The following is a 13,765-nucleotide window of genomic DNA, read 5'->3' on the forward strand; positions in this document are numbered from 1 at the left end:
AAACCATGAATTAGATGTACATATTGGCCAATTAGAGAAGGAATTACATTCTAACACTAAAATCGCCACTGGAATAACTCCAAAGTAACAAAACAAACAAAATTATGCATCAGTAAAACTGTGTGCCTTTATTTAACAAAATTACACAATTAGCCTTTGGGCTTATTTTGCATCATCCAGTAACTCAGTTTAGAGCATGCTGCAAATTATATTTTGATGCAAGCAGGATACTGAGCCTCTTTGATAAGAGGTGTTCAACCATCCACTCCAGAACGTCATTATTTCATTCATCCCAAATGTGACTAAAAATCAGTGATGGGGGACCAATGGCTCTCCCATTTCGTTTCATTTTTTCATTTCATTTTTAATCTGTATACCGCCTTTCTATATACCTTACACCAGGCGGTTTACAGGCTGAAGAAAACAACAAATATCGCATGCACCTTATAACAATCTGATCCAATACGGAATTGTCATAATAGAAACATAACTTTCAAATAAACAACTTGTATCAAATAAAGTAATGTTCAACCATCCATCAGAATAGAAACAGTGCAAAATAAAATTAATACCTGGAAGTAATAATTAAACAAACTCGTCCTTAACCATTACAGTAAATAATTTCTAAACCGTAATCAAGAAAAAATAACGGCAAAGTTGCAGTGCGTAAAATAACACTGTACAATAGAGAAGCAAAGACACAACAACTTAATGAAAAAATAACCCTGAACTCCTTTCTGTTTCTGCTGTTCCTAAAGTCTTGGTCTGGTAAAGCTCCATCTGTAGCTTCATCTGTAGGTGGGAACCAAGACCCTGGGCTATGCATCAGGACTGCCACCCTGGTGGTAATTCAAAAGAGCAGAAGAGCCTGCACTTAGAATACAAGCATCCATAACATCCCTTTTTTTTAATCCTAAGTGACAATTGTTCCTTCTTTTATGGGAACTGTTTTTAAATCGGGTGTTTAACATTGGGACTCTGCTGTTGCAGAGGTTGGAGCTGCAAAAGCTCAAGGGTGATGATGAAACTATAAATGCAGTCGGATTAATTCAGACCCCTCCCTCCACACTCTGAACAGCCCAATTTAATGGAATTTAAAATCCCCCAAAGAAACAGGCTTTCCAAGCTTTTTTGAGCTGCAGAAAAATAAGACTGTGAATCGTTTTCCTTAATGCTGTGATTTGGAACACTCTTTTTCCCCCTCAACACACATATTTCAGACCTGACACCTAAAAACAACAACCCCACCTAGCTGTTTTCCTTAGTCTTATACTTTCCAATAATACAGAAGTGCAGGAACCCTGTCCCACCAAATAGATGGATGAGATGGCAATATTGGTTTATCCTGTTTTTTTAAACAAAACTTAACTCTGGAGCTGGCTTTGCAAAGTTCTTGAAATGGAAAGGGCTTGATTTCTTTTTTCCATAGGAAAGCTCAAAATGGTGGCTTTATACACTGAAGACTGGTGAGGTGTCATGAGTTTTCCACTTTTCAAGCTTTTAAAAACCAAAATATTTAAATGGAGGCCCAGCCTCCCCAAACAACCACTAGTGCATTAAGAATAAATGCACGAGTGGTTGTATTGGGTGAACAAAAAAGCTTTCAGAAAAAAAATCCCTTAGCTCCCTCAGTTAAATTAAACTGGATCTCACTGCATTTCCTGTCCATTGGGTGAGAATGGCTGCTTCAAGAACCTGGAGTTTTTGCTCCTCCTTTTTTTCTGCCACCATAAATTTGCCTCACACATTCTCTTCAGGAATATATAGAAATAGACATTTTTAAAAAAAAATGGAGAGGAGTGTGGGAAGAGGGAGAAGTTATGGATGATACTTGCCTAAACAGTGGCAATTTGCCTCTTGACTTTTAACCACATTCCAGAAGCTAATGGCAGTGGATGCTGTAGATAAGAGAAGAAATCCGCTGCAGGCCGTTGTGATTTATTTGCATTTGTGTATTGTCCACTCCTTCAAGCCGCTGAGGGGGTCCTCTGATCAAGGTTTCTCCTCACCCCACCCCCACCCCAAAAAAGTTGCGGTTTTATCATTGCAACAACAACCTTGTGAGCTAGGCTTTGAGAGAGAGAATACTTACCGGGGTCTTTTTATGGGACTGCTTCCTAGCATTTTGAGCCCGTGTCTTCCTGATCCAAACCATCACTTGATTCGCTAAAACCACACTGGCTGCTGGGTACTAACATCCCTACAATAGAAGCAGCATCTTGGGAGTAAAAGGGGGGCCCACCCAACGCACATGGAACTGCGGCGTATTTATTGGGGGGAACTGAGGTTCAGTTCTCTGGAAATGACCATAGAATAGTTTCTACAGTACCTGTAATAAGCTTATACAGGATGGGGTAGACAGAAGGCAGGCTTCAGGCCATCAGTGGACCACTGACCAATGCCCATCAAATTGTCTTGTCACCTACTGGTTGCTAAGTACCGTATTTATTTCCCCCCCCCCCCCGTGTATAGCATGCAGTTGTGCCTGCAACCAGTCGGCAGCCCCCCCAAAATCACTACCTGTATATAAGACTAGCCTCCCCCTCCAATTTTTAACCTTCTTTGACATTAAAAAAACAAAAACCATCGTCTAATATACGGAAAGTACAGTATCTTGTGCTAGGTAGACCTTGGTCCAAAACACAAAGGTATCCTCTTAAGCAAGAGTGCATACTGGCACTCACCTGGCACAGGTTACTTATGCCTTAACTATTAAAAGATCCTGAGTGTGCAGCCTTGCTTTCTAATTTTGGCATATGTTGACAGACTACTGGGATTCTAGTAAAATGAAGTAGCGGCCTCAGCTTGTACTACAAAGAGTACAAGCCTGAATCTTAATGGGGGTTGTATCCAGTGAATACTGGTCTGCTAATAGCGCAAGGACTTCCACCTACGGAACAGGACTTCGTGTCTTCACTCCCATGTGCCTGCCCCACCACCACCACCACCCGATCTGCTCCAGAGGGTTGGGAAAAAATCACAGAAAGATTTTAAAGTAGGAGACATCATTTTCATCTGTAGTTGGAGGAAGGAATTCCCTGTGACGATTTAAAAAAAAAAAAGTCGTCAGTAGCAGGAATTTACCCAACGAAATAAAACCGGTATAGTGAGCAGATGAATTTTGTTCCATGTGTCTAAAAATGTGACACTTTCAAAACAGATGGTCCTCCTCTCTGCCCACTGTTTTGCCTGTAACTCTTGGGTGGAGAAAACGTAGGTCCTTATTTTCAGTGGGATGTTCCGTGTGCTTTCAACTTCCCTCAATTATCCCGCTTTCTTTTCCAAATAACACCAGGTCCATTCCCACTTGCCAGCATTTCACTCTTCTTTTCTGGGTGCCTTTCTATTGCCGCCTCATTTCACTCCACCCGCTGCCAATGGTTAGGATGTTGTTTTATAAGCCACATGAGACCTAAGGGGAAGCACAAACGTAGCTTCCAAGAGCCGAGTCTGAACTGTTTTTGCACCATCCCATGTTCTTTCTGCAGGACTTCTTATTTAAAAAACCAAGCAAACACACGTTTAATGGTGGGGGTGGGGAGGATGGTCATCTCATAGTCTTTGTCAGTTACATCCTAAGCCGGTGTTGAGAACTGCAAGATGCATAATTCCTGTCCCCCTTCTCTCTCCTCTCCCTAGTATTCTCCAAGTATGCGAGCCACCTATCTATCGGTTAATGATGATCACAGGCGACAGCACGGCCCCGAATTTCCAGCCTAGCACTCACCTTGTAGACAAAAGCCCACAACAAACGATGTTGCTATAGTGGAAAACCCAGTGACAACTTGGAAGGCGCACAGACTGCAGGGAAATAGAATTGCCTCCACAATGATGCAGAAGGGCTCTCTGAGAGGGAGTCGGCTGAAGAAGACACCCGCTGGCACTACGGATAACCTTCCGGGGATTATCCCAGGTGCTCGACCGGCGGCCTTTCCTCTCTCTCTCACAATGTTTAGTCTTCCTCTCTCGCACACGCAGATGGTACCCGGTGCTTCCATCCTCGAGCGAACTGCTCCGAAGTCTCCTCGACTCGCCATTTCCTCCTGATCCCTTCCTGCCACCAGTGCATTGCCCTCCCCAAACCTTTTTTTGGGTGGAGAGGACGGGGTGAAATTAGGGTTTGGGACTGTCAGAAGTTTATGCACAGGCTTTCCCTCTGTACTGACTTGAGGGCTGGGTTTTTTTCCCCCCATCGTTGATGATGTGGTTCGGGCTTCCTTTTTGTTTTGGTTTGTTTTGTTTGTTTTGTTAAGAGCAAATAACAAAGACCAGTACACTGTACAAGTAAAACAGAACACTGATCCACAGCCTACAGTGACCTAAGGGAAGTTGGGCTGCTTTCCACAAAAGAAAAACGCAACCCGCTTTTGGAGTCAAATGCAATACCAACCACTAGAGCGAATTTTCTTTTTTTCTTTTCCCCTCTAGAGAGGTCTCTGCACAAAAAAAGCCTATTTCTGGCTGCTACTTCATCATCTTCATTGCCCTTTTCATAGCACCTGTTTGGTGTAGAATGGTACGAGATCCACAGTCAGTATTCCTCCCTTTGTCATCGGTTTATTAGAATTAACATGCAGTTCAGCCACATGCTTCGATGGCCTCAGGTATTATTTTTTAGAACAAACTGGGTTTGTTTGTTCTTTTATGCATTTTGTTTGTTCTTTGTATTACAATAATTATTGTTATTCTTTCCAGTGTTTTTATATCGGCTATCCAAAGGAGCATAACCTCTCTCTCTCTCTCTCTCTTTTAAAAGATTTTTTTTATTAATTACATGTGAGGTGAGTTATTTTTTAATATGTTGAATAATTTACAAATTTCTGTTTTTAGCACTGATATTTCTTAATCAAATGCCATTGCCCATGCAGAAGAAAACGTTGACATATTCAAGCATTCTTTTCTCTCAGTATGCTGGGGCGAGGCGGATAAAAATAACAATGACAATTTGGTTGGTATGTTTATAGGGAGAAATGGCTCTGACCATTGCCATGAAGGTGCCGCTGACAGACAATGTCTTAGTACAATTTCCATTGAGAGTAATGTCTTGTCTGTTTTTCTCCAGTCGTGGACTGTGGTACACCTACTCTCTTTAGAGACTCTTGAGAGCTATCAATGCTAATCGAAGGAGTCCTTTTAAACTAGAACTGGTGCTCATCACTGCAGCGATTGTAGCACAACTTTGCCTGTCAATAGAAATGGAACGCGGTTTTCCATTTCCACCCAGTACTGAAGAGAGGGATTCTCTTTTGTCCTTCTTCTGTGTCTGTGTCTGTGTCTGTGTGTGTGTCTCTGAGTTTAGTCCAGCTCATGGATGTAGCCAGGATTTATGGGGGGGGGGCAGGACACCCACCTGTCATCACCCTCTGTCTAGCGGATTTCGGAATGAAATGTCTCAACAACAGCCATTTTAAATTGCTTTCTTTTTGACCCCAAGTGCTCAGAAAAATCTGTCAAAATTCTTCAGTCATTTGAAAACTAGGAATTTAAATGAAAAGTTAACGTCAGGGAGTGCTTTTCATGCGGAATATTTTGCAAAATTACAAAGGGCACATCTTTTTTCATCTTTTTTAAAAAATTAAACTAAAAGAGGTTTTATCTGACTGGCTGAAAACCTTTTCAAATTTCTCCTCCCCACCCCCCAACACAGTTTTTCTGTGCACGCTCAGTAAGCCCAGTCCATTGAGATGCTCCCCTGTCCATCATTGGCCTTAACCAGATCTTTACTCTCCACAGGGTACTGGATGAATGGCTGAGCAAGAGCCTTTTTTCATGGTATAAAAGTAAAAGATTACTGCCACTTTTAATAGGTCCGCTGTGTTTAGCTCTTTTAACTGCTCTTTGCTGAGTTTCTTCTCCTTCCGCATGTTGTACCACAGCTCAGCTTTGGAGTCAAAATCTTGCAACTTATAAAAACTAAAACTTACTTTTAGCTAAGTATTTTTATTTATTTACTTGATTCGGGGCAGGCAGCTGGCACACACACACACACACACACACTGCCCCCCTGGCTATGCCCATGGTCCAGCTGGAAATGGATGAATTTCTGGGGGGTGGGAAGAGAATCCAAGTAAGTCTAAATGGATGAGTGGAATGTCATTTCACTTCCAGGGCATCCTTTTACTCAGGGGGTAGTCAGTGTGTTGCCCTATAGATCAGGCATAGGCAAACTCAGCCCTCCAGATGTTTTGGGACTATAACTCCCATGATCCATAGCTAACGACCAGTGGTCAGGGATGATGGGAATTGTAATCCCAAAACATCTGGAGGGCTGAGTTTGCCTATGCCTGCTCTAGATGCTGTTGGATGGCCATCTGCCATGGATGCTTTAGCTGAGAATCCTGCATTGCAGGGGGTTGGGCTAGAGGACCCTTGGGTGTCCCTTCCAACTCTACAATTCTATGATTCTATCCCTGACCCATGGGCCAATCTCACTGGGGCTGGTGGGAGCTGATTTCAACGACGTCTGGGAGATACTACGTTGGCCACTCCTGCCTTACAGGTCTGGTTTCAGCTTTTCCCAAAATCCGTTTCAACTCTTCCCCTACCTTCTTTTCGTTGGCGAGGTCGAATTTGCTTTGGCAGATTTCCCAACGATCTGCTCCGCGTTTTGAACCTTTGTTGTCGCAGGAACAGAAAGCAATATGTAAACCCTTCTCGTGGAAAACACAAATGTGCGACAGTTAACCCACCAAAGCACAACAACTAAAAATGAAAAAAAAAAAAAAGGCCAGAAAGCATTTCGTCAAACTGGGCACTTAGCATGATTTCCCTTGAGTAATGCCTCATCCACTTTTCTCCAGCACTGGGCAGGATTGCACAGGGGGACTTTCCAAGCGGATCAGGCTGGATGAGTAGCGTTGGGCGGCACACTCCCTTCAGAAACGCTTCTGCCCAACCACTGCCACAATCTGAGAGTGCTAAAACTGCAGGGGTAACAAAGTTGCCCTCCTCAGCATACACAGAGGTTTTAATTACTTGACAGCAACAACTCACTGTGGTCTTTTTATCAAGGATAACTTGTACATATCATGTATGGCAACATAATTTATACATTCAATCTTATATGTGGCTGGTACAACTTAAGGCATGGGGGCGGGGGAGAACCCTGGTTTTCCAGCTGTTAAATCGTTCTCATTGTAACGATGCCGTCAAGTACTTTTTTAAATAAATAAAAACACGCATGCGAGCTAACCTCATCTCGGGCTCCTTTTGGAGCTATGCCTGATTTGTATGTACTGACTGGAAACGAATAATAACACTTGTACTAAAATAAAACTTAAAAAAGACTTTCAGCTGCCTGTGTTCTCAACAGAGTCCGTGGCCCCCTCCGTTTCAGAGCCATGCGCTTGCAATTAGCTGTTATTAGATTTGTCTCTGGCAGGGACAATCTCATGGGTTCAAAGGCCTGAGCAATTGGGTACCATTTGGCTTCATGAAACATGCACACATTCCCAAACTTGACAAGCTCCGGGGGAGAGATTCCGTTCAAGGTCACGGGGGACTACAATGAGAGCCTGTGGTTGGCAGATTACCGGATACTGAGGGTTGAATTGCGCAGCAAACAACAGAATATAGCTCTCTCACACAAACTAGTGGTGTTTGCATACCCTCCGACATTTCTCCGATGAAAATAGAGGTATGTCCTCCAACATTTCTCCAGTGAAAATAGGCCCGTCCTAAGGAAAAGCGGGACATTCTGGGATCAAATCAGAAACCAGGACGGCTTCTGTAAATCTGGGACTGTCCCTGGAAAATAGGGACACTTACAGGGTCTGGATTTTGGTGGCTTTCATCCATGCCTTCATAATAGTGAGGCTTTGCAGTTTTGCTTCACATAGGATGAGTTGGTGCAGAACGCAGCCAGTGGCACAGCTAGGTAATTTAAGACCCTGGACTTAATGGTCTTACGGGGGAGGTAGAGGATTTAGACAGTATTATTTCAGTTGTGAAGCACACAATTTACATACGTCTCCCCCCTCCGCATTCCATGCTTTACATCTCTTTTTTTTAATTGCTTTTTATTGAGTTTTAAATGGTTATTCATATAAATATTCCATTCACTCTTTAACATATTGTACACATATAAAAACCAAACAATAACAAATATTTCTACACAAGTGACTTCTCCCCACCTCAGTGCGGCTTCTTCTGTCTTTCTCTTTTCAAATGTGTTGTTTTTTCTTATTGCCTTTCTAATACATAATAATATACAGTGGTGCCTCCGGTTACATACTTAATTCGTTCCGGAGGTCCGTTCTTAACCTGAAACTGTTCTTAACCTGAAGCACCACTTTAGCTAATGGGACCTCCAACTGCTGCTGCGCCGCCAGAGGAAAATTTCTGTTCTTTTACTGAGGTAAAGTTCTTAACCAGAAGCGTTATTTCTGGGTTAGCGGAGTCTGTAACCTGAAGCGTATGTAGCCAGAGGTACCACTGTATTTGAGAACAATGTTTTCCCAGATAATCTACCGGTACACGTTCCCACTCCTTTTCGAGTTTTTGTTGGTTCCTAATTGCCTCTGTCGTTCTTGCTAATTCCGAATACTCATACAATTTACCGTAGTTTGCCATTCTTCCTTTGTTGGTGACCTGTTCCCCTTCCAATTTCTAGCGATTAACATTCTTGCTGCTGTTGTAGCATATAGGGGACACCCTTTATTTGTCATTTGAAATATCAGTTGTCATAATACCTACAAGAAAGGCTTCAGGTTTCTTCTCAAAAGTTTGTCTGAATTTTTTTTTAATTCGTCATAGACAGTGTTCCAGATTTTTTTTTATTTTGCCACAACTCCACCACATATGGTACATCGTTCCTTCCCCTTGATTACACCTCCAGCATAGATTTGACTTTGATTTATATATTTTGGCAAATTTGCTGGGGGTCATGTAATAGCATTTTCATGGGGGGTGGGTGCTGTGTAACAGGCCGTGAATTTTAAATCTTTTTCCATAGTCTTTCCCAATCCTCCATCTGTATGGAGTTCCGTGCTTTACATCTGTGTCTGCCTTCATGACATATGGGGGGGGGAGAAAAGAAATTTTAAATTCATAGCTAGAACCATCATGACTACAGGAATGGAAGGAAATGTGCTTTTGCTGCCCCGATGCTAAAAAACATTACTTGGAGTAAGTACCATTTTGCCGCAGAAAAAGGTAATGCATTTTTATAGTAAAAAATAATAAATGAGCATCTGTAAACATGTACATGCTCAGCAACCATCCCCTGACTATAAAATGTTGTTTTAACAAGTGCTGTGGTAACGAACTTGAGCTCCAGTGTGTCTATGCCAGTCTGAGTCCTGGGCCAGTATCCCTCTGACCCCATCACCTGCCAATGTCTTACAGATAGATTGAGCCAAGAGATGGTGGCTAGTCCAAGCTTTACCCAGTGACCTTCATGAATGAGGACAGATTATGAACCTGGGTCTCACTAGCCCTAATCCTACATAGCACTGGCTTTGACCTTCCAAACTCTGAGGACGTTCTCCTTCCCTCGGCAGCAAGACAGCTCTTTGAGATACCATCTTTGTATTACCGTACATGGCAGTAAGAAGCATTCTTTGGGGCTGCCCCAGGCAAGTCTTCCCCTTGGGAACTTGCCTAAATATCTTTCAGAAGCATTTCTAGTTTGGTTGGCTTTTGGAAGGTTAAACCAGCAGGCTTTAGATTGTTGGTGTGTTGCTTTTTTAAAACTGGGTTTTAAATGTTAGTGGGATATTTTACATTTGCATTTTGAATGTATTGTTCTCCCACTCCCCAAGCCCTTCCGAGTGGAGAGGCGTTTATTTACATTTTGCAGTTCAGAGTTGGGCAAGGTTCTTTGCAACAGGTATTTCAAACAGTTTTCAACGGATTGGCTTGGAACCCGACAATTGATAATGTGGGTCTTGCAGGTGAGCAGTCAACAATCTGAAGTAAGTCCATGGAAATGTTTTGCTTTTGCTTCGGCTGTCGAAACCAAAGGTTGATCTATTCATGTAGGGGAGAAGGCTGCAACCCATCTCAAAGCTGAGCATACTGGCGGTGCAAAAATGTGGGGACCACACTTATAATATGCCTGTGATTTTAATTCTATCTTTTGCAGGCAAAAAGGCAAACTACGCTTAGGTTTCTTGATGCAGCTTGCCTGACTTTGATTAAAACTTGACACTGTATTCTGCGGATCTGTTATAAAGACTGCAGCGTTGCATTTTTCCAGCGTCTCAACACAGATTATAGGGTAGCTGCTTTCCGATTAGAGAAATAACTTACAAATTGACAGCCCAATGCAAACTCTGCTCTCGAAACCTAGTTTTGAATTTCCATTGCTGTCTTATTTGCTCTCTCTAGTCAGGGAAGGAAGTGCCATGCAGCCCGGTGGATGCAGATCCTAATATTTTGGATGCTGAAGCTACCCTGGCGTTGAGGCACAAAGTACCGGTAAACATCTCTATGTATGGTCTGTTTTGCTTTAAGGCATGATCCTGGACAAAGAGATGCTTTGACATGTATTCCAATTCTTCAGCCAGTGAGAAATCTGAGGTGCGGCATATGCTGGGATTGTTTTCTTTGGAAGGAGATCACTGGACACTTTGTAATATATGGCACACAAATACAGGTGGAAGCATAGGTGGAGATACGAGCTGAACTCCAGCAGATATCCCAAAGTTCACTGGTTTCCTATCAGATTTCTAGAGGGAAGCATTCAAAATGTTGTTAGCCTGCAGAGTAAATTCACTGTCTGTCTGTGGGTGAGTGAGAGAACAAACAAACCAATTGGTTCTCTTTCGATATTACCTCCACACTCGGGGGAGAGGAAAGAAATATATTCTCTCTTTTGCGATTTTATATCTAAAGAATCGTGGTTGAAAGAGACCCAGATAATCATTTAGTCCAACTCTATAATCTTGCAACAAATTTCATACTAACCTCATGGCACAATAATGAAATATAGTAAGTCTGAAATGGGTATTGGAATACAGTTCATATTTCCATTTCTGAAACTAACCAATGGGTAAACAATTGCTATGACATTTTTAGGGTTAAACAATAAAACTGGTGTAGATGATGCCTAAATAAGCAGCCACAAATGCCACTGATAGCAAACGAACCAACTCCCTACTCTGCACCTACCCCCAGGCCTTGGGGCAGAAAAAAAGGGGTTAGAAAAAATGTCCCTGCCATGCCAATCCTGATTGGGCCGCATTTTGGGAGGATGCAGGGCAAAAATGTTGAGCTTTTTTTAGGGGAGCCAAAGTTGTTGAGCTTCTTTGTGAAGAGCCAGTTATCTACCACAGACGTCCAGTAATTACTGGTAGATCACGATCTACCTGTTGGGACATGCCTGCCTTAAACACTTCCATGCATTTTAACGTACAGTATTGTCTTGTTAACGTACAGTATTGTCAAGAACACTGTCCAACCATCTCATCCTCTGTCGTCCCCTTCTCCTTGTGCCTTGTAGGAAAGATGGAGGGCACAAGGAGAAGGGGACGACAGAGGATGAGATGGTTGGACAGTGTTCTCGAAGCTACTAACCTGAGTTTGGCCAAACTGCGAGAGGCAGTGAAGGATAGGCGTGCTCTGGTCCATGGGGTCACGAAGAATCGGACACGACTGAACAACAACAACAGTTGTCTTGTTTGGTTCTAAAAAGAGAATGCAAGTACAGTGGTACCTCAGTTTTCGAACGTAATCCATTCCGGAAGACCACTCAACTTCTGAAATGTTCGAAAACCAAAGCATGCCTTTCTGGAACCATTTACTTACAGAAAACTCAAAACGGACGCCAGGTGGCACCTTCAACTTTCGAAAACCGAAACATTCGACTCCCAAGACATTCGAGAAGCCGAGGTACCGCTGTAGTTAATTTGGGGCTGTGGAAAGGCCCCATGAATATCTGTTGCTTTTGTCTCTTTGATGGACTTGGTATGTTATACAGTTGGCAGCGTCCCATGAATTATTTTTACTGGATTATTTCAGGCTGTGAGAAGAAGCATGCATCTTTTGAATGCTTCCCCAAGAGAGAGAGAAAATAAGTGTGCATAAATTAGAATTTGGGAGGGGGGGTCATTCTGCCTAAGGAATGAGGGACAGCAGCAGGAGGGTATTGTGGGAGTCGGGCAGTGTTCAATTTAAATCCATTGTTCAGTAACCGTGGCAGTTGCAGTGCCTAGCTGCTGTCTTCGGAACAACTGGAAAATGTTATGAGAAACACTGGGAGGCATTCCAAGGTTTGCCTCTGAGATTTAGAGAAGAGTGCCACCTCACGGCCAGAGCTGCTCTTGCAACAAATGAGTAAATCACAGTGCATGTATCCTATATTACAGCATACATGATGGTACAGTATTATTATTATTATTATTATTATTATTATTATTATTAAATAATAATAATTCTACCATGCCCATCTGGCTGGGTTTCCCCAGCCTCTCTGGGTGGCTTCCAACAGAACATTAAAAACACATGAAAGCTCATACCAAGAACAAACTTAGTTGGCCTCTAAGGTGCTACTGAAAGGAATTTTTTATTTTTTATTTTGTTTTGACAATGGCAGACCAACACGGCTACCTACCTGTAATTAAAAACAGAGTAAAACTTCAAACATTAAAAACTTCCCTAAACAGGGCTGCCTTCATATGTCTCCTAAACGTCAGAAAGTTGTTTACTTCTTTGACATCTGATGGGAGGGCGTTCCACAGAGTGGGTGCCACTACCAAGAAGGCCCTCTGCCTGGTTCACTGTAACTTGGCTTCTTGCAGTGAGGGAACCGCCAGTAGGTCCTCGGAGCTGGACCTCAGTGTCCAGGCTGAACGGTGGAGGTGGAGACACTCCTTCAGGTATACTAGGCTGAGGCCATTTAGGGTTTTAAAGGTCAGCACCAACACTTTGAATTGTGCTCGGAAACCAATGAGGATCCTTTAGGACCGGTGTTATATTTACTCGGGGGGGGGGGCACTCCCAGTCACCACTCTAGCTGCCGCAATTCATCTGCTCTTTCAATGGCTCTTGGATCTTAGCTCACAGCTGGAGCATGTTGAAGCATTACAAATGTTAATCACAAGAGGTTTAAAGGGCATTAAACGTCAACAAATCTAAAGCCAACAACTGGTGGTGCATATTTAAGACTGCTGTTGAAGCCAAATTATTATAATTTCTGGGGGGGGGGGGGGAATCTGATAAATACTGCTTCCCAGGAGCTGGTAGCAAAACAGGAGCCAAAAAAAAAACAACTACAATCTGCCTCTGTAACCTACTGATATCCTTTCAACTGTACAATGCTTTGCTTGCCGTTTCCTAAGATTTTTTCCTACATTACTGCTGCATGGAACACAGTCCTCTTCATTCAAGTCTACTTTAAGGTTACTGCACTTCCCCAGCACTCAAATCTCAAATTGTTTTTGTTGAGCACATGTCTCTCTCCTTCTCTCTCCAGGGCCCATTGTGACTTGAAAGCATTTTCTGGAATGTGATTCTGCCTGTGTCATAGACATGAATTTGGTCATACTAGTGACATCACCAATAAGCGACCCAGCTCTACCCCATCAGGCTTCTGCCATGCTGTGACCCTTAACACTAGCACATAGTACCAAACTAGACACTATGAGTTGTATCCAGTGCTAGGGCTATGCAGAGTAGGCCCACTGAAGTTAATGGAGCTGAATAGTTTAGGTTTCAATGAGTCTACTCTTGAGTAGGATGATCACTGGATACAACCCTATGGTGCTCATGCTTTTTAAAAAGCTTGCTTAAATTGACAATTTATTTTGAAGAAAAAGCAGCTGCA

At 42.8% G+C, this 13,765-nt stretch overlaps 1 protein-coding gene across 2 annotated transcripts in view; it reads left to right on the plus strand.

Annotated features, from left to right (window-relative positions):
• TTYH2 (tweety family member 2) overlaps positions 1–3,948 on the plus strand; it is a 79,081-nt gene extending 75,133 nt beyond the window's left edge. For both annotated transcript variants that reach the window (XM_033138953.1, XM_033138954.1), the window contains exon 14: positions 3,640–3,948. In XM_033138953.1, coding sequence (XP_032994844.1) covers positions 3,640–3,677 — 38 coding nt within the window. In that variant the 3' untranslated portion in view covers positions 3,678–3,948. The remainder of the gene's footprint in view (positions 1–3,639) is intronic.
• Positions 3,949–13,765: the final 9,817 nt, after the last annotated feature.

The sequence above is a fragment of the Lacerta agilis genome, chromosome 2 (assembly GCF_009819535.1).
Source record: "Lacerta agilis isolate rLacAgi1 chromosome 2, rLacAgi1.pri, whole genome shotgun sequence".
In the NCBI taxonomy this organism is placed as follows: domain Eukaryota; kingdom Metazoa; phylum Chordata; class Lepidosauria; order Squamata; family Lacertidae; genus Lacerta; species Lacerta agilis.